The sequence below is a fragment of the Megalobrama amblycephala genome, linkage group LG16 (assembly GCF_018812025.1).
Source record: "Megalobrama amblycephala isolate DHTTF-2021 linkage group LG16, ASM1881202v1, whole genome shotgun sequence".
NCBI classification, from domain to species: Eukaryota; Metazoa; Chordata; class Actinopteri; order Cypriniformes; family Xenocyprididae; genus Megalobrama; species Megalobrama amblycephala.
The window spans coordinates 19931918-19952057 of NC_063059.1; the positions used below are offsets into that span (position 1 = coordinate 19931918).

The 20140-nt window shown below is 36.1% G+C and overlaps 2 protein-coding genes across 2 annotated transcripts; one reads left to right on the forward strand and one right to left on the reverse strand.

The window, feature by feature from the left end:
• The first annotated feature begins 3751 nt into the window (after positions 1-3751).
• On the forward strand, positions 3752-13287 carry itm2ca (integral membrane protein 2Ca). Its single transcript, XM_048161689.1, has 6 exons — positions 3752-4062; positions 5953-6096; positions 8874-9062; positions 9351-9461; positions 9546-9696; positions 11691-13287. Exons 1-6 carry the CDS (start codon positions 3967-3969, stop codon positions 11780-11782), a joined length of 783 nt encoding a protein of 260 aa, XP_048017646.1. The 5' UTR covers positions 3752-3966; the 3' UTR covers positions 11783-13287.
• Positions 13288-15773: 2486 nt separating this feature from the next.
• On the reverse strand, positions 15774-18154 carry lpar5b (lysophosphatidic acid receptor 5b). The gene has a single exon (XM_048161877.1). The coding sequence runs from the start codon at positions 17991-17993 to the stop codon at positions 17067-17069; it is 927 nt and encodes a 308-aa protein (XP_048017834.1). The 5' UTR covers positions 17994-18154; the 3' UTR covers positions 15774-17066.
• Positions 18155-20140: the final 1986 nt, after the last annotated feature.

A 20140-nucleotide genomic window follows, 5' to 3' on the forward strand; every position in this document is an offset into this window, starting at 1 on the left:
GGCAATAACTTATCTTTGACGTCTGTTATTCAGATGTTTTTGTTGAAATTTTACTCGTTTTAAATGGTTGACATTTAAGGAATTAAATTTGATTAATTCTAACTCAATTCTATTTGTTGAATTTAATTAATAATATTTCTTGTTGTCTGTTGCCAAAATTGAGTAGATATAGCGTATTACTTTTTACAGTGTGTGTGTGTATATGTGTGTGTGTGTGTGTGTGTGTATATATATATATATATATATATATATATATATATATATATATATATATATATATATAATTAAAATGTTACTATAATATTTTTGTTAAATATTTACATGTATGTGTGTGTATTAATATATAATAAATATACACAGTACACACATATTATGTGTAAACAAACTTTTATTTTGGATGTGATTAATTGTTTGACAGCACTAATATATATATATATATATATATATATATATATATATATATATATATATATATATATATATATATATATATATATATATATATATATATATATATATATATATATATATATATAATATAATTACACACACACACACACAAACTATAATTTCCTATTTCTTGCTTTTGATTTTGAGGTGAAATGTGACCTGGACAAGTTCTTCTCTGGTTTTGTGTAATTTGACTAAATACAGCAGCTCAGATACTGTATCTCTTTCCTTTCTGTAAGTTTTTAGTTTGGGGAAAAATGAACAAGTCCAATGTAATATTATTAGCTGCAGACTAATCTAAAATGTTTGGATGTAGGGGAGCCGCTCAAGCCCATATTAGCACCTAATTGTGTCTGCTGAGAGAAAAGGCGACGTGAGCAACCCATGCCTTTTAAGAATGTTTTAATATAGGTTTGTTTTAAGAACAGTGCAGTGCTTGATGGGGGTTGTCATTTAATTCTTTAAAGTTAGTGCAAGTCTGCAAAACCACACAAACCTGAAAGTGATTTGGAAGTGATTCATTTTCAAGTTATGACTGCTTTTACTCACAAGACAGCCACAATCACCTGCCATAAACCCTTCATTTTTCCCTAAAGCAAATGCAACTGTAATTCATAATGGTAACTCTTACTCGTTTTCAATGCAGAACTTTGCCGAACTCCCATTAAAAAAACATGTTCTGCTGAATGTTTACAGTACTTGTCAGAATAACAGGGATTGACATGTCTATAACAGTATTTTATTTTAGTGGAAAATACAATAAGTAGCTTAAAGATGTACATTTTTCATATTTCCGTCACAGCATATCCTGTTTAAATGGTGACTGGCAACTCACCATACTTTGTGGTTTAGTCTGCATCTGTGATTCAGGTCAGACTAGACTCTTTCTTTGGTTGGCACATGTAACAACAGCCAATCGCAGTCATCTTGTAAGCCTGACATCGTAATGGCCCAGAGCATTAAGAATTCTGAGAATTAGTAAACTTATCTTGCATATCAGTGCATGTTTCTATTTTGCAGCCTTAGATTAAGCATGGGCATCTAACGGACAAGCTGTAAACTTCTTGGCCTGCTGTCTGTTTAATTAAACAGTCCAATCTAACCTATATTGTTCTAGCTCGAGTAATAAGACTTGGGCACAGAAACGTGGAGTTTCATCTGAAATGTCAATCCATAGACAGACTAACAGTTGGAAATAAAGTTTGGAATAAAATACATGTTTCTACTGTCGTTCTTTTAATTAAAAAGCGGTGGTTATTCAATAAACTTTTGACCTGGTAAGGCCTTGTATCATATTATATTATATCATCATATTATATCATATACAGGTGCTGGTCATATAATTAGAATATCATGAAAAAGTTCATTTTTTTTATTGTAAATTATTTAAAAAAATTAAACTTTCATTTATTCTAGATTCCCTACATGTAAAGTGAAACATTTCAAAAGTTTTTTTTTTTTTTTTTTTTTTTTTTAAATTGTTGATTAGAGCGTACCACTAATGAAAGTCCAAAATCCAGTATCTCAAAATATTAGAATATTTACATTTGAGTTTCATTAAATGACCATCCCTACAGTATAAATTCCGGGTATCTCTTGTTCTTTGAAACCACACTAATGGGAGACAATCATTGACACCCTCCACAGAGAGAGTAAGTCACAGATGGTCATTACTGAATGTGGTGGCTGTTTACAGAGTGATGTATCAAAGCATATTAAATGCAAAGTTGACTAGAAGGAAGAAATTGGGTAGGCAAAGGTGCACAAGCAACAGGGATGACCACAAGCTTGAGAATACTGTCAAGTAAAGCCGATTCAAACACTTGGGAGAGCTTCACAATGAGTCGAATGAAGCCGGAGTCAGCGCATCAAGAGTCACCACACTCGGACATCTTCAGGAAAAGGACTACCAAGCCACTTCTGAAACAGAAACAAGGTCAGAAGCATCTTACCTGGGCTAAGGAGAAAAAGAACTGGACAGTGAACAGTGGTCGAAAGTCCTCTTTTCAGATAAAAGTAAATTTTGCATTTCATGTTGAAATCATGGTCCCAGAGTCCAAGCTGCTTGAAGTCTAGCGTGACGTTTCTGAAGTTAGTAATGATTTGCGGGGCCGTGACATCTGCTGTTGTTGGTCCATTGTGTTTTATCAAGTGCAAAGTCAATGCAGCCATCTTCCAGGAGATTTTGGAGCACTTTATGCTTCCATCTGCTGACAAGCTTTATGGAGATGCTGATTTCCTTTTTCCAGCAGGACTTTAGCACCTGCCCACAGTGCAAAAACCACTTCCAAGTGGTTTGCTGACCATGATATTACTGTGTTTTATTGGCCAGCCAACATGCCTGACCCCTGAATCTATGGGATATTTTCAAGAGAAAGATGAGAAACAGTCGATCCAACAATATCCAGATGATCTGAAGGCTCAATAGTGCCTCAGCAGTGCCACAGGCTGATCACTTCCATGCCACACTTCACTGAAGCTGTAATTTGTGCTAGGAGCAAGTCATTTGCTGTAATATGTGCTGCCGACCAAGTATTGAGTGCACAAATGAACATACTTTAAAGAACTTGAACTTTTCTGTTTTGAAAATCCATTTTTTGATTGATCTTATGAAATATTCTAATATTTTGAGATACTGGATTTTGGACTTTCATTAGCTGTATGCTCTAATCATCAAAATTAAAAAAAAAAAAAAAAAAAAAAAAAAAAAACTTTTGAAATGTTTTACTTTACATGTAGGGAATCTAGAATATATGAAAGTTTAATTTTTAAAAATAATTTACAATTAAAAAATGAACTTTTTGATGATATTCTAATTATATGACCAGCACCTGTATATTATTCCTTTAACATTCTGGCACCTTATAGATAGATAGATAGATAGATAGATAATGATTCGGATAGCCTAGATAAATTTAGAAATAACGACGATAGATAATATAGATATCTATGGAAGGAAGGATAGATAGATAGATAGATAGATAGATAGATAGATAGATAGATAGATAGATAGATAGATAGATAATGATTTGGATAGATACATTTAGAAATATATAGAGAATTATAATATAGATATTTATGGAAGGAAGGATGGACGGATTGTAATGATTCAGATAGATAGATAGATAGATGATTTTTGAACATGAGCACTCATCTTCGGTAGCGCGCGTCATTATCATTAGTATAATATTTGCAAATACCATACTATTACCATCAGATAGATAGTTAAAACTATATATTAAAAAAACAAAAAAAAACAAAAAACAATATGCGTACACAGACCTATGATGTACACAAAACGTGTGCGCGCTTGCTCCTTCTGGGTCGCGCGCATCATCACTAGTGTCGCTAGCACTGTGACTTTAAGAACGATTTTTTTATATAGAGAAATATATAAATAAATAAAAATAGGTTCTTCCGGTCTATTATAACAAACGGCAAATATTGTGTCAAAAAGCCAGGGGATAAAGGATCCGCGTGCACGCTAAAAAAAAAACAGCGTTTTCTCCCTTCAACATGGTGAAGATAAGCTTTCAGCCCATCACAGGACAAAAAGCCGAGAAAGAGGAGGGTGATGGAGATAAAACTCAAATATTCATACCGCATCCTCACGTAAGTTTCGTTTTTTCTGTGCATCATCTGAAATGTCACGGAAAGCAGCGGTTCTAACGAACCAAAAGCCAGAAAGGAAAGAACATTCATGGTAAATCATCAATCACGTCATTTGGTGGGGTAATATGATCTATTGATAATCCTCCATGAACGGGTGTCCATGTATTCGTAGCTGATTTGCATGTAAATATTGTTGCCCTTTGGTTTCATAACAAGAGGACATGGATGCTGCAGCACCTGCACCAATAACATCACATCATGCAACATGGATCATATTCATCCCTGCCATAAAATGTGCACTTTATATCCTTTTGCACTCCATTATTGTGATGTTTTCATCAAATTGCTCTTCTTTAATAATTTAATAAAGTGATGGGTAAACATCTTGATTATAAAAAAGCTTAAAACATCTTGCCCTGCATTTTATAAGATATTAACTGTGATGTATGTGTTGTTATTGTCAGAGGTTAAGGCCTTTATTCTTAAGAGCTTATAATGACAGTGGATGAAATTTGACATAGTGCAGCACAGGTTTTTGTGTCTATGCAACACACACACACACACATACACACAAATCCAACAGAGACAAAATGGCAGATGGCTACGGTGAGGAGAAAGGACTTTGGAGAGCTTTAGCTCTTTAATATCGTTCCTTTACTAAAAAGGGTGCGTGTATGTGTTTGCTGGCTTTATGGGCCAAATCAACTCCCCATGATGAAGTATGTAATTTATGAGCCCTTTGTCAGATACTTCCCTACTATGTAATATGCCAGAATCATGTCAAATATGAATATGCAGTATTCATGAAACAGTAGGCAAACAGGGAACGTTCCAATAACGTTAACAGAATGTTAATTTAATAACGTTCTCAAACATATTTTTATACATTGTTTATACACAGCGTTTTTTCTGGAATGTTTTATTCGGATGTTTTTTTTAAATATTAATATTTGCTACGTGTTTCAGAACTTTCAGAGAACATTTAAGTAATGTTCTCATAATGTTTGCAAAATAAGATGGAACTTTCCCTTTATGTTTTCTCTAACAATCAAATAACCAAAAAATATGTATTTAAAATATTTGAAAAAATCGACGTTTTAATCATCCAGAGAACGATCCGCGCAATGTTCTTACCTTTTTTCCCCCTTACCTGTTTGCATCCCTGAATTATAGTTTCATAACTTAATGGGAACATTGTCAAAACATTCTTTGAGCATATTTTTGTTAGCTGGGCAATATCCAGAGATACTGCAGTTAGTAGACTCTTTGCTATCCTAGCCATATTGAGAAAAAAACACAAATTTCACTTGAATATAATGTTTTTTACAAAAAAAAAGTGTCTGCATGTGTTGTGTTGCGTTGGTGTATTTCAAATATTTTAAATCGCATTATCTTAATATAAAACCAACAGGCCTATAAGTCAAAAGGAAGTCTCTATCATGATGTGTGTGTGTAAGTTTAGAATGAGGCCAGCTCAGGCCCTGTGCCATGCGGTTGGCAGATGAGTTGCAAGACTGGGGGCGTTATTAGTCATTGCCTATCAGCATCTCGCATCTAATAATTTCCTGCTGTAGTACGAGAGCAATGAATAATCCATTCTCGTCTGCACATGACACAAGTGAACGTAGTGCCGACTGTAGCATGTCTCCCAGTGTGTGGGCGATCGTAACGAAAGTGGCACAGCATTTTGAGGACATGATGAATTCATTACTGCAGTGTGTGATCGGGTTTGAGGAGCGGATGTCCCTGCAAAGAAAGCAGGCTACAACCTCAAATGATCTACTTTGTGGAGACCTGTGGGAGGAACTCATGATGAAAAGACTTTTCTTTAGGGTGTAGTGATTATAATATGCTTTATTTAAGGGAAATAAAATGTTTGTGTATTTGTAGGTGGAAGAGGAGCTGGTCTTGCCTGTCGGACGGAAGCGCTCCTCTCTGAGTGGACTTTGCTGTCTGACAACTGCACTGATTGTCTTCACCTGCAGTTTGATATATGCGTCAATATATATCTACCGTTACTACATCATTCCTCAGGTAGCACACAACTGAGTGGCATAAACTCAAAATAATTGTTATATAATTTAATAAGCGGAAGTAAGCTTCTAGTAGTGCCAATTTGTTATTTTTGTCTCAGCCAGAGTTTATGCATTATGTTCTGGTGTTATTAGGTGTGTTCAACTTGAAGAGGCGCTGCGCAAACCAATCGGTGTATGACATCAAAGTACCGCGAGAGCGTTTCAAAAGCATACAGATCCATCTGATCTCTAATCGCTCTTGCGTTACTTTAATGTCATACGCCGATCGGTCTGTTCACTGGCGATTCAAGTCCAACAAACCTTGGGTGTGTCCAAAATCGACCCCTATACCCTCATTCACTATTTCCTGCATTACTTCACTAATATAGTTCAGTTGAGGAAGTGAATGAAAACGAGTTTGAACACTGAGTGAACACCGCTCTTGTATAGTTTGTGCTTACTGTTTAATAATCATTTGAAACTTAGCAAACTGGTAGCTCCAGTAGTAATAAAAATATTTATCTTGAACTCTGTAATGGAAACTGTGTATAAACGTTAAAGGTGCCCTAGATTCAAAATTTGAATTTATCTTGGCATAGTTGAATAACAAGAGTTCAGTACATGGAAAAGACATACATTGAGTTTCAAACTCCATTGTTTCCTCTTTCTTATGTAAATCTCATTTGTTTAAAAGACTTCCGGAAAACACGCGGATCTCAACATAACACCGACTGTTACGTAACAGTCGGGGTGTACGCCCCAATATTTGCATATGCCAGCCCATGTTCCCAACATTATGAAAGGCATTAGACAAGGGCAGCCAGTAACGTCTGGATCTGCACAGGGGAATCAACAGACTAGGTAAGCAAGAACAACAGCGAAAATGGCAGATGGAGCAATAATAACTGACATGATCCATGATATCATGATATTTTTAGTGAGATTTGTAAATTGTCTATCTAAATGTTTCGTTAGCATGTTTTGCTAATGTACTGTTAAATGAGGTTAAAGTTACCATCGTTTCTTACTGAATTCACGGAGACAAGAGTCGTCGCTATTTTCATTTTTAAACACTTGCAGTCTGTATAATGCATAAACACAACTTCATTCTTTATAAATCTGTCCAACAGTGTAGCATTAGCCGTTAGCCATGGAGCACAGCCTCAAACTCATAGAGAATCAAATATAAACATCAAAATAAATCCTTTACTCACATAATTCGAAGCATGCATTCAGCATGCATGACGAACATCTTGTAAAGATCCATTTGAGGGTTATATTAGATGTGTGAACTTTGTAAATGTGCTGTAATATAATCGAGAGCTCGTGTGGCAGGGAGCACGTGAATTAAAGGGGCGGCGCGCTGAAAAAATCAGTGCATAGTTAATGATGTCCCAAAATAGGCAGTTAAAAAAATTAATTAAAAAAAATCTATGGGGTATTTTGAGCTGAAACTTCACAGACACATTCAGGGGACACCTTAGACTTATATTACATCTTTTGAAAAACATTCTTGGGCACCTTTAATTAAACAATGTAATAATCGATTAAAAATTAATTTATAACTGTATGAAAATATGCTGCACCCACATTGGACCAGAGGTTTGAAAAATGGATGGATGATTCAGCTGTGGGCGCCATCTTCAGGTCAGACGCGGGAATTCGTTCGATGCGCGACTGTCACGGTGCATTATGGGTGTTCTCTAGCTGTTGAGCATACATCGGTTGCACACTTGTTATTGCGGTGCATTGTGGGATTGAATGAGTGCACTCAATAACATCCACTGTGATTTCAGACACCACTACAAATGGCTGTCCCTTCAAATAGTGTCCTATTTAAAAGGGTACAGGGCGATTTCGGACACAACCTTTCTGATTCGCTGCTTTAATTCATCCGTATTGTGAATCATTTGAGCAAAGTACCACAAGAGCGTTTCAAAAGCATACGGATTCATCTGCTCTCTAATAATCACATAAAATACAGTTTGTTGCCACCTACTGGTGTAATGATGTCGATATAACCTGTAGAAAGATTACTGGAACGAACAAACTGGTACGTGGAGTGATACATACAGCTGTTGGGGAATGTTACTTTTAAAAGTAATGCATTACAGTATTGCGTTACCCCCTAAAAAAGTAACTTATTGTGTTACATAGTTACTTTTTATGGAAAGTAATGTGTTGCGTTACTTTTGCGTTACTTTTTCTCATCTGGGCTGGGCTGTTGTTTGTTTTAATAATAAAGAAAAAACTTCTATTTTTGGCAAATGTAAAGGCCCTTTCACACCAAAAGTGAAATGAATAAGCCTCAGGCTGAAGGAAATGCAAATTCACACCTGTACAGTAGAGGGCGCAGCTCAAACGAAGAAGCCTTTCAGCTGTGCTGAGTAGGACATAGGAGAAGAAGTAAATGAATAAACGTATGTTCTCATTTAGTCTAGAACTAGTCTAGAATAACCATCATGTTCACACAGTGCACACAAAACCTCTGCACTTACTCCGATTTCTCTCAACATGGGGACAGAAGAGCTGTCAGTCAATAAATTGGAAAACAGTAACTTACATTACTTGTTTGAAAAGGTATTTTGTTGTAAATTTAAATGTAGTGCGTTACTTTACTAGTTACTTGAAAAAAGTAATCTGATTACGTAACTTGTCTGTAAACAAAAAAATCTTTTTTTTCCTAGCCCTATTTGATAGAAATATTTATAGAAATATTATTGTTATCTTATGATCTTGTGTTAAAAGATCTAAAATAGAATTTTAAATCATGTATTTTATATGATGGCGATTCAGGTTCCGGATCAGAGTCGATTCCACTGCCGTGTTGTGTATGAGGACTCGGTGGCCGCTCCACTGCGAGGGTCTCAAGAGCTGGAGGAGAACGTGGGGATCTACCTGAAGGAAAACTATGAGCAAATCAGCGTGCCTGTGCCCGACTTTAGCAACACAGACCCTGCTGACATCATTCACGATTTCCACAGGGTAACACATTTGAAAACATCTCACAAATTTTCACAGTTACACATGGCTTAGTTTCCATTATGCACACTGGCATTTACAGAGCATGTTTTCACATTATCATTTACTGTTGTCTTTTTAGAGCTGCTTTACAGTAGAATTGAACTCTGTTTGCATTATTGAATCATTTTTCTGATTAATTTTTCACTGTAAAGCTGCATTGAAACAATATGTATTCTATAAAGTGCTATATAAATAAAGGTGATTGACATGACTTTTATCTGAATTATGCAAATGTGTTTGGGTTTTTAGGGTCTGACGGCCTACCATGACATTGCCTTAGACAAGTGTTATGTCATTGAGCTCAATACCAGTGTAGTAATGCCACCACGTAACCTCTGGGAACTGCTCATCAACGTCAAGGTACTTGTATTTTTTGTGTATAATGGCAGTTTTGAAGTGTGAATTATATCTACTTGATGATGTTGCCTTTCTGTCTCTCTGTAGAAGGGGACTTACCTCCCCCAGACATACATTGTCCAGGAAGAGATGGTCGTGACTGGACGTGTTAATAATATGCATCAGCTGGGCCGCTTTATTTACCGTCTGTGTAACGGTAAAGATACGTACAGGCTCCGTCGCCGCACCTCGCGCCGCCGTAAGTTGACAATTTTTTGTCTTTTTTCTAAAGTGTTAATAGTGGGGGCGTAATGGTACATGTATTTGTCCCAAACCGTCATGGTACGAACATCACACTTCAATCCAGAAGGGGTCGCGTGTGGTAATGCAATGTTGTTTGCTAACCACCACAACAGGAAAAAGCACAGAAGCAGAAGGACAGATGATGCATCTATGCATAGATATGTTTACGTGTAATCTCTCAATCAGTGTTTCAACCACAGAAAGACATCAACAAAACAGCTTGAGAATAATATTTCACATAGCATTACATTTACCTCAGGCAAGTCACATAGTGTCCACAGCATGTTAGTTTAACTCTAGAGGGAAGTTCATTTCACTAAATATATGCACTATATTAGCTTATATGTTTATTATATTTACTTTACCTGTTAGCAATGTCTTAATGGTTTAATAGTTTAGGCTCTGTTGTTAATTGTAATCTTTAATATGTGCAAGAAAGCACTCCCTGCATATAGTTTACAGCATTAGCTGAGATCTTTTTTTTTTTTTAATCCTTAAGAAAATGTTAATTATAATTGAATTTATTTAAAGAGAGAGACACAATTTGTTCAATTAATCACTGTTTTATAAAAAAGAAAATATCAAAAAAATGAAATATCAAATAAAAATATCTTCATTGTTAAAACTGAGGTATAAATAGGTATAAATCTTTCATCTCAATAATAAATTTGCCAGTACTGAGCTACGAGTCCAATTTGGCATTGCCAACTTACGGCATAATCTTCTTGGTGGGAGGAAACTGTGCTCCAGTGTGGCTTCACAGCTGCCATGCAAATCTGATTGACGTCCAGCTTAATAGCTCATTGCAGCTAATTAGCGGAACAATTAAGTAACACCCACGGTATGGCTTCCTCTATTAAGCAATCTATTTCTCCATGGTTCCTGAAGATCCAAGGCTTTTTTGTGAGAATATGATATGATAATATCCATGACAACCACAAACTTTGGGGAAACTGGGATGATTTCATGGAAGCAGGCCACCTGCGTTAGAACGGATCAAGCAATAATTATTATGATCCATTAATATTCAATTGATAGTTCCTATTGTTATATACTTCTGGATCCCATATTTTGGATATTATACAGTTCTTGTACACAGTATCCCAGCTAACAGGGAATGTCGCCCTGGTTCTCTCAAAGTTCTAAACAAATGTTCAAGTAACGTTAATAGAACGTTCGGTCAGAGTTATCTGGTCTTTAATAATGTTCTCCAAACATTAGCACAAAAACATTATTTAATTTTTTTATGATATGGTCATCCAACATTTTCAAAACATTTAGAGAATATTCAAAATTAACATTCCCATAAAATTTGCAAAATGTTCCCTCAACATTTGCATAACCAAAAAAAATTAAAAGCGGGACACTATGAACATTCAGAGACATTCAGAAAATATAGCTGCAAGCAGCAGTTGTCGGGGTTCAAGTGCTTAAAGGGCTTTAAGCACATGCGTAAAAAGGTATTATGTTTTATTTAGCAAGCATGTAACTACTTAGATCATAGATATAAAATACCATTTACAGCCAATACAGGCAATTTACCATAGGAAATGTATGGTTTATAAAGCTTTTTAACAGTTAGCGAGGTTGAGCTAAAAACCTAGGACTAGTTCGCCAAAGTTGGTTTTTGAAATAATCTTCAGCGGCGGTCCTAGAGACAAAGTTGGTCAGAATGAGGAGTTCTACCATGTGGTATGAATGTCGCAGGGGTGCACGAAAAATCACGTAATACTCGATCCTTCGCGGTTTCACTGCTACGCGCTTGAACCCCTAATAACGTTTACATAACTTAACAGGAACATTAGCAAAATGTTCTTAGAACATAATTTTGTTGGGTGGGATACTAATCCGTACGCTAAATAAATAATAGTGTATGTAAAATATTTCTTAATTCAAGTAATTCTTTGTATTTTTTGTTTGTTTACAATATTTTCATATTTTTCCCTTTAGGTATCACCAAGCGTGATGCGCAGAACTGTCACCGAATCCGCCACTTCGAGAACACGTTCGTGGTGGAGACAGTGATTTGTGAGACTCCATAGGCTGATTGTCTCTTTGCCCCGCCCATTTCTGATGAGATCACATGCGTTGTTCTCGGTAGCCACACCCCCTTTGAAAATTACACTCTTTACCTCTGCTCCCTCATGTCTTTAAATCCCATTTCGCTCTCTCTTTTTGTACTTCTCTCTAGCAATTCATTACAAATGTTCCTGTCTGAACAGTCTGCATATTTGCAATAATAAGCATTTTCAAATTGATGCATTTAAAAATGTAACAGTAGCATCTGAAGTCTTAAAATGAGAAGATTACATGGGCATTAAGCTGCACAATGCCTGCATGCTTGTACCTGCGTGTGACTGGCTGTTTGTGCTCCATCAAACTGCTCTTTGCTCTCTTATATATTTGTGTGTTTTTAGATCTATTCTGCTCAGTCATGGCTAGAGATGCATCGAAATGTTGGCCAAAATGCCATAAAATGATGAGAAAACTGGGCAAAAATGTTAACAGAAAGCATTAATCCAACTCAGTTCAATTAATGTAGCTTATTGTGCACCGCAAAATGATTTTCTTACTTAGCATTTTTGTCTTGTTTTCTATCATAAATATCTAAGAAATCAATACATTTTCTTGAGAAAATATTACGTTTTATTTTCTGAAAAAAATAATCAAGTTAATGCATAAAACAAGAAAGAATATCCATGATTGGGGTAAGAATAATAATGTTTTCCTTTTAAAATTAACTTTTTTTGTTGAACCCATTAACAGATGTTTTTTCTTATTTCAAACAAACTTGCTTCATTTTGATATTTTTTTTCAGAAAGCAAGACTTAATATCTTAGTCATTTTGCTTCTTAAGTAAATATATCTTGATTTAGGAATGTTCAGATATTTGTAACTAGACACTAGAAATTAATTTTTGTTCAGTGTAAATGACGTAAGAGCGTACGTCATTTACAGCTTTCTGTATACAATTGATAAGCACAACAAACTCACTGAAGTCTATCAAAACGTTTTGTGGTAAAAATGACTGTACATTTTCTAGTTGTACGGTAAATTTAAAACTATCGATCACCGCCATCTTGGTCAAAGGCACATTATTACAACGCAAGTTTTCAAGTGCTTGCGCAGAGCCCATGAGTACTTTTCTTTCGGTGCATCGCTACTCATGGATATCCTAACTGATCCTAGTGCCAGTTAAAGCGTCTGATGAAAAATCACAGCCATCATTACATTTATCACATGTGTTTGTTTACTACGTATCTCAATATCCAGTACTCACTGTATGCCACTTTAGTGCTTCAAAAACACGCCTACTGCGCCACTTCCTCGTTTCTTCTTTCTCTCTGCATGCTTTGAAGAGAACACGTGCATTGTTTGAGTATTTTCTTATCATATGAGTGAAGCCTTAGGCCAGATTCATGCCCTGGACTAATGTATACAATCTATGAAGCTCTTCATGTTTATGTGTTTGTGTTGAAGTAAAAAAAAAAATGGTTTAGTTGGGTGAAGCAAACATGTAAATAAACCAATAAACCTACCCAAGTCACTGAGCATCTTTTTTGTACTTTCTGGTACAAAACATTGACAGCATAAGCGCACACTGGGTTTTTATGTTTTCATGATTACAAAAATTGCAGTTTATGTTGCATAACTGCTTGTTTCATATCCTCTATAAAGATATCTCGGTCGCAAACAGCATGTAGAATACATTGTATGTAGACCATTTTGATGTGAAATCAGCAGGGAAACTTTGAACAATTGTAAGAAAGAGGAAATGAAATATGTGTGATAGCTTTCTGCTACTGTGAACCATTATTCTCATGCACGCCTTCGAAATTATCTTGCAACTTCATGTGCCTTTACATTAGATAATCTTTGATCTTGTTCAAACTTCCTCTCAAAAGTTCATCTGTCATCTACTGTATGCCCATCCTTCATATTTTGGTTCAGTCAGAGGTTACAAATAAGACTGTAAGATTGTTTAAAGGATTAGTTCACCAAAAAATGAAATATCTGATATTAATTACTCACCCTCATGTTGTTCCACACCCATAAGACCTTCGGTTTAATCTTCAGAACACAAATTAAGATCTTTTTGATGAAATCCGAGAAGTATCTGAGCCCTCCATAGACAGAAAATGTTATATGGTAATGAGTCAGCATTTTGACTGGACTGTGTTTATAACATAAACAGCGAAGGAGACTGACATGGAAGAGAGGAAACGGTTGAATAAAGTTATTTTTGTTTTGTTTCTGTGCACAAAAAGTATTCTCGTCGCTTAGGTTTGAACCACTGTAGTGACTATTTTAACCTTTCTAGGCCTTGAAAGTGGTAATTAAATTGCATTCTATGGAGGAGTCAGAAAGCTTTTGGATTTCATCAGAAATATCTTAATTTGTGTTCTGAAGATGAATGAAGGTCTTACGGGTGTGCAACGACATGAGGGAGAGTAATTAATGACAGAATTTTCATTTTTGGGTGAACTAACTCTTTAAATGTGAGTCATATGTAGTGAATAATAATACTCTGACAACTCATGAATAGTTAATCAAAAACAAATGTTCTTTCTGTGGAACAAGAATGCAAAGATAGTTAATATTAACCATTTAATATTAGCTGCTAATCTCCAAAAAATGACAAAAAAGCACCATAAAAATAGTTAATATGATGGCCTACATTTTTTAAAGTCATGTGATATATTAGTGGGTAGAACAAACTGAAATTTTAAGTCATTATTATTCACTGTTAACTGGAAAATTGAGCTGATTCTAGATTTGAATCAGTTCACTTTGAGAACAAATCATTCAGTTTGATTTGTGAATTGGATCAACTGGTTTATTAAAATGAACTAGCACACAGGAAAATGTATTAACAAATTGGACTGTTTTTGGAACATGAATAATTTGTGTGAACTTTTTGTTACTTTTTGTTCAAAATTAACAAAATGTAAAAAAATGAGTCAGTATCTCCAACCTGTAGGGAATCACCTATTTAAAAAACCACAGAACAGAGAGTCTGCTGCAAAAAGAGAACGCAACAGAGCTCGTAATAAAACAAGAACAAACATAAGCTTGGCTTTTCAGAGATGGCGAGAACTGAGGGATTTGAAATGTTGTAAAAGTAAAGTCAAGTTATTTTACTGAACAGATAAATTGTCATATGTAGCTCTCTAACAGAGTTCATTGTAAAGCATAATATATTGTGAAGGATCATTTCATTATGGTTGTTGTAGAGCTGTGCTGGAATTTATTTTTAAGGAAATACCGTGTCTATTAATGGGTAAAGCTACAGTAATGTCTAGTCATCTTGAGATCCTTTCCATCTAAACTGGTTATATCTCTTAAGTCAAGTAGTGAATGTTTTATAAGCAGTAGGATAGCCATATTCATCTGCACAGTCAAGCAGAGCCGAAGCACAATCAAAACAATGTTCTTCTGTAAAATACATGCAGTTTTGTTTTTTTAAACACTGCAGGGCCAATGTGTGTAAACTAAATATTACTGACAAAAAAGTTTTCAGTTTCCAGCCTTTAACCATTTCCAAGCATGTAACGATTCTTTGAAGTTATTTTATAGCTGATGAAATATGCCACCAAGAGCAAAGGACCACTTCCAAACACGGCATAGTCACCAATCCTGCAGCTTTATGCATCAGCAGTGTTAGTTTACAAAATCTAAACACAGTTTACAGAACCAATTCTTGACAGTTAAATAATGCTCAAGACTTTCACCAAATGGGTTTATTGGGATTATATAAGATTGTGGCAGCTATAAGACAAAACAAAAACACACTATTTTGCATTAGTCCATCTAAGGTTAAAATTGTTTACAATATTCACTACTGCTGTTTAATTCACAGGCATATTGAAAGCTATACTGTATTAGTCTAGTTTTTTGGCACAAATGGAGAAAAAAGAGGAAACATGACTCAACCTGAAAATATGACATGTGCAAGGTAACTGTTAGACACATTTTGTTAGACACACTATTGGTCAGACACAATTTTTTAAAAATAACTGAAACGCGGAAACATACAGGTCTGTCAACAAAATTTATTTAATGTGACAACACTTATTTCACATGATCAAAGACACTTTAATTGAGAAATCCCTGTGGTAAAGACATCAATTTTAAGACTTCTTAGATTATATAACAAACAAAAAAACTGTTCACATAATTATTACAGACATAAACAAATCTAAGAAGTTCTTTAAAATCACATATCAAATATACAACATAAGCAGATGTGTATCATATTTAAGATCAGACATTATGGCAGGTTTTATAACATTAACCATTGAAACCGTAAGTAACTATTCCTATTATCATTATAATTAAGCAGAGTTTAAAGTCTGATCATCTGCATCCCCTGGTGACTTCATAGTACCTACTAAATTTAGGTGGAACCCAGACGATATTTACATTTTTGTGGTTGTGATGGATGAGCCAACAGATGCACACAGAAGTTTCTCTAAAGTATTTGTCGGCCCAAATATTTAGCTTGTGAGCTGAGGTTGCATTGAAACAGAATTAGCACATCTTTTTACCACAGGAAGTGGAAAAAAGCATAGCTTCAATGTGGTTCACAAGTCATCATTATAAAAATAAATATAAAATTAAAAACATGTTTTACCACAAAAAAAAAAAAAATAACTTTTCTCTGTTGAAGATATTCTGAAAGCCACATATATGTTATACTGCTAAGTATGAGGCTCCACACCAGAAAAAATTAAAATTGCAGTACATTGCAAAAAGCCATAAATATAATGCAATTAAATAGGCTACTATTAGGCAATATAGTATAATCACAGTATGATATTCTAACCAAACAGATCCAATAGCTTATTTAAAGCCCTTATTTTGACATATTTGGGCATTTAAATTAGATTTAAACGAAATATCCAACCAACTTTTTAATGCCGTTTAACCCTCTCATGATGGTTTGATATATGAAATGAGTTGTGAAGTTCACACATGTGTTCTGAAAGTCTAATACAGTGACACCCACAAAGGTGTTAGATAGGCAAGGTTTTAACACCCATATTTATACTTTCTATCTTAGCCAAGTTCTGAGGCCACCGATTTGTTTTTCTCATGAGGCCAAACTTTGCGATGGAAATAAAAGCTTTATGTCAGTGCTTTTGCGAGCGAACGCAAATTTTCACGGGGGAACACAATACAGTTTTTCAAGTTTTTCGAGGGAACGCTAAAGCACTGAAATATATTTTTCCCTCAACTCCTATTTTTCCCCATCGCCATGTCGTTTTCGGGGCTCCGTGGTCCGTACTAGTATCTCTACTGTTTATCCTTTATATTTTCAGCTAGTTAAGACCTTTCCATCGACCTGCTGAGAGAATACGTGCCAACATCCGTTTGTCTTTTACCGTTGTCCTGCCAGAACGAGTCCAAGGAGAAATAGTAGATGAGAGGGTCCAGACAGCAGTTGACACTCGCCAGGCAGATGAGCGCTCGTATAACATCGCCGCTGTCGTCGTTCTTGATCGTCAAGAGTTGTAAAGTGAACGGCAGGAAAAATAAAATAAACACCAACAAGTTGATTGCAAAAATCAGTATCACGTTCATTTTGTTGTTCACTTTGGCCGCACCATCGCTGGGGCGCTTCCTCAGCACGACTATGACCACGACCGTGGAGACGACATTGATCACCAAAAGTGTTAATAAAAATGTCGCCTGTGCGACTGCTATGGTTTTCGAGCCCTTAGCGAGCACTTGAAACTCAAAGCACGGTATGTAGGTACACTCTTTCAGGGCGCTGTGGAGATTCCTAATCTCCGGAATGGAAAGGATGGTGACGAGGATCCACACAGCCACGCAGCACTTGATGGCACACGCGGAGGTTCGCAGAGACCGGGAGCGCAGAGGGAACACCAAGGCGACAAACCGGTCCACGCTGATTAAAGTGATGAAGATACAGCTCGTCCTGATATTGACCCGAAACAGCATGATGGCAGTGGTGCATGTGGCCACTCCAAACGGCCACTGGAGCGTCGCGTAAAAGTAGACGCGCAGCGGCAGAGAGAGCGCGAGGAGCAGGTCAGATGCGGCGAGGTTCACCATGAGCACGGCGCACGGTGACCGGAGCCCGTGACTGCGCAACAGGATCCACAGGGACAACGTGTTGAGGGGCAGACCCACAGCCAGAACCAGTCCATACACAACAGCCGATGCCTGGAACCGGGCCGAATAAACAAGTTCCTCAGATATGCACGAGTTAGACGAGTTCCCAGCCATGTTTCAGAGGAGATCGGCTTTCGAAGTCAGAAAGATTGGGTCGAAGTCGGCCTCTTAGTTTTTAATTGACCTCTGCGCGGATTTTAAAGTGGTTTTGAGGGAACCCAGCGTGTAAATGAAATGACTTAAAGAGGAAGGATGTAGATTAAGGTGAGGGGGTTTCTCCGCCCTTTCAGAGCTTGTCCTGTTTCTCACGGAAGGTTTGTTTTTTAAAGTAAAATTTAAGATCTTGGTTTTTCCATTTCCACAATTCCAAATTTACAAAATAACAGTTCATTGACCTCATTTTGACCTGAGGCATGTTGTGAGAGTGTGGTGTTGGATGCCACATGGGAACCTGCCATTATCTGTTATAGGATTTAAGTAAAATTTAAATAGTGAAAGAATGACAGATATTGAATATATAACCATATTGATCAATACATTGAAGCAATAGCATCTGGTATTGTTTACCTTATTTTTTAATGATTTTCATCACTGCAATACTTAAAATTTTTAATTATTTTTAGGCTACTGTACATTTGCAAAATATGTTTTGCAATGTTTTAAAATTAACATTCATTCATTTTGAATGATGTTAAGGCAATACAACCATTTTTGATAGGCCTATACCCTCTTGAATGTTAAAGGAACACTCCACATTTTTTTTGAAAATAGGCTCATTTTCCAACTCCCCTAGAAACCTTTTAAAACTTGACTCTTCTGTAGTTACATCGCGTAATATCATTGCACCTGCTGCACCCATGGTACGTCAGCAAAGTTCCTTGATTATTACGCCGGAATGAGAGTATAGTTCCTATCGGCCTAGAAAATCACAACTTTTCATTTTCCGTTGGTCTTAGTACACGATGTAACTACAGAAGAGTCAAGTTTTAAATAGGAAAAATATTGAAATGCTTTGGTCATTTTTTTGAGCGAGATGCTAACGCTCTAATCAGATTAAATGAACTATGCTAAGCGATGCTAAAAGTGGTACTGCCAGACCCGGAGATCGGCTGAATGGATTCGAAAACAGTAAAACTCAACTGTTTAACTCTAGGGGAGTTGGAAAATGAGCTTATTTTCAAAAAAAAGTGAAGTGTTCCTTTAAGTGCAGTGTTGGGGAAGTTACTTTTAAAAATAATGCATTACAGTATTGCGTTACTCCCTATTTAAGTAACTAATTGTGTTACTTAGTTACTTTTTATGGAAAGTAAGGTGTTGCGTTACTTTTTGTTACTTTTTCTCATCTAGGCTGGGCTGTTTTTTTGTCACATAACTTGCGTTACTTGTAGGGCTGCACGATTAATCCAAATTAAACCACACGTGATTTGGCAAAGGCTGTGATTATTCCATGCACAGCTTGTCAGAGCAGTACGGCTCTGTGTTCAGAAGTAATGCTTCTCCATCTGAAAGCCAGAGGGCGCTCATGCGCAGAAACTCCAAATATGTCCTACTGCAGAAGTAGATAACACGCGTCATTCCAGGAAATCCCTTTGGACGTCATACTATTGCTGTAGCTGAATAAAAAGAAGATTGAAACGCTTTGATTGATTAAACATGACTAATAAACACACGACTGCCTTATTCTGTGTAAGAAGACACATCATCTCACAGAAGGATGCTCAACTGTTGTTATGAAGTGAGTTTGGAGTAAAACATGTTATTAAATGTTGTCTTTTGTTGGACAAGATGTTAATAAATGCTTCTCATCTCTGAAAAGATGTTTGACGTGTGTTGCTTTTTCAAATGCACATTATAAGCGACTCAAACTCGCAGTTCCTTCAGATGGATTAGCATTTGGAGCCATATCATTGACACATCCTTTGCGATTTCATAATCACACTCATCTAATCATCTAATCGCGATTTCAATGTTATTTTTTTAATTGTGCAATAAAGCGTGCATTATAGTTACTTGTAATGTGTTACCCCCAACACTGGTTACAGTAGACTGGCTGCAGTTCACTTAATGCCCACTGGTGTCACTAATAACAAGTGTTTCTGAATTCTACATATAGAATTTTTAGGATTCTGGAATCGACTGCTGCTTTACCATGTATAATAACCATGTTATTAATCAACATTTATCTTTCTAAATATTAAATTATTTGAGTGACGTCTTTAACATATGTTAAAGCATTTATTTTCCTTTTCATCTTCAAACAC

Excerpts from the sequence above, each read along its gene's own strand:
- lpar5b (XM_048161877.1), bottom strand. The coding sequence starts at position 17,993 with ATGGCTGGGAACTCGTCTAACTCGTGCATATCTGAGGAACTTGTTTAT.
- itm2ca (XM_048161689.1), top strand. The coding sequence starts at position 3,967 with ATGGTGAAGATAAGCTTTCAGCCCATCACAGGACAAAAAGCCGAGAAA. Across the intron at positions 4,063-5,952 it reads TATTCATACCGCATCCTCAC|GTGGAAGAGGAGCTGGTCTT; the intron begins GTAAGTTTCGTT and ends GTGTATTTGTAG. Across the intron at positions 9,462-9,545 it reads AACTGCTCATCAACGTCAAG|AAGGGGACTTACCTCCCCCA; the intron begins GTACTTGTATTT and ends GTCTCTCTGTAG.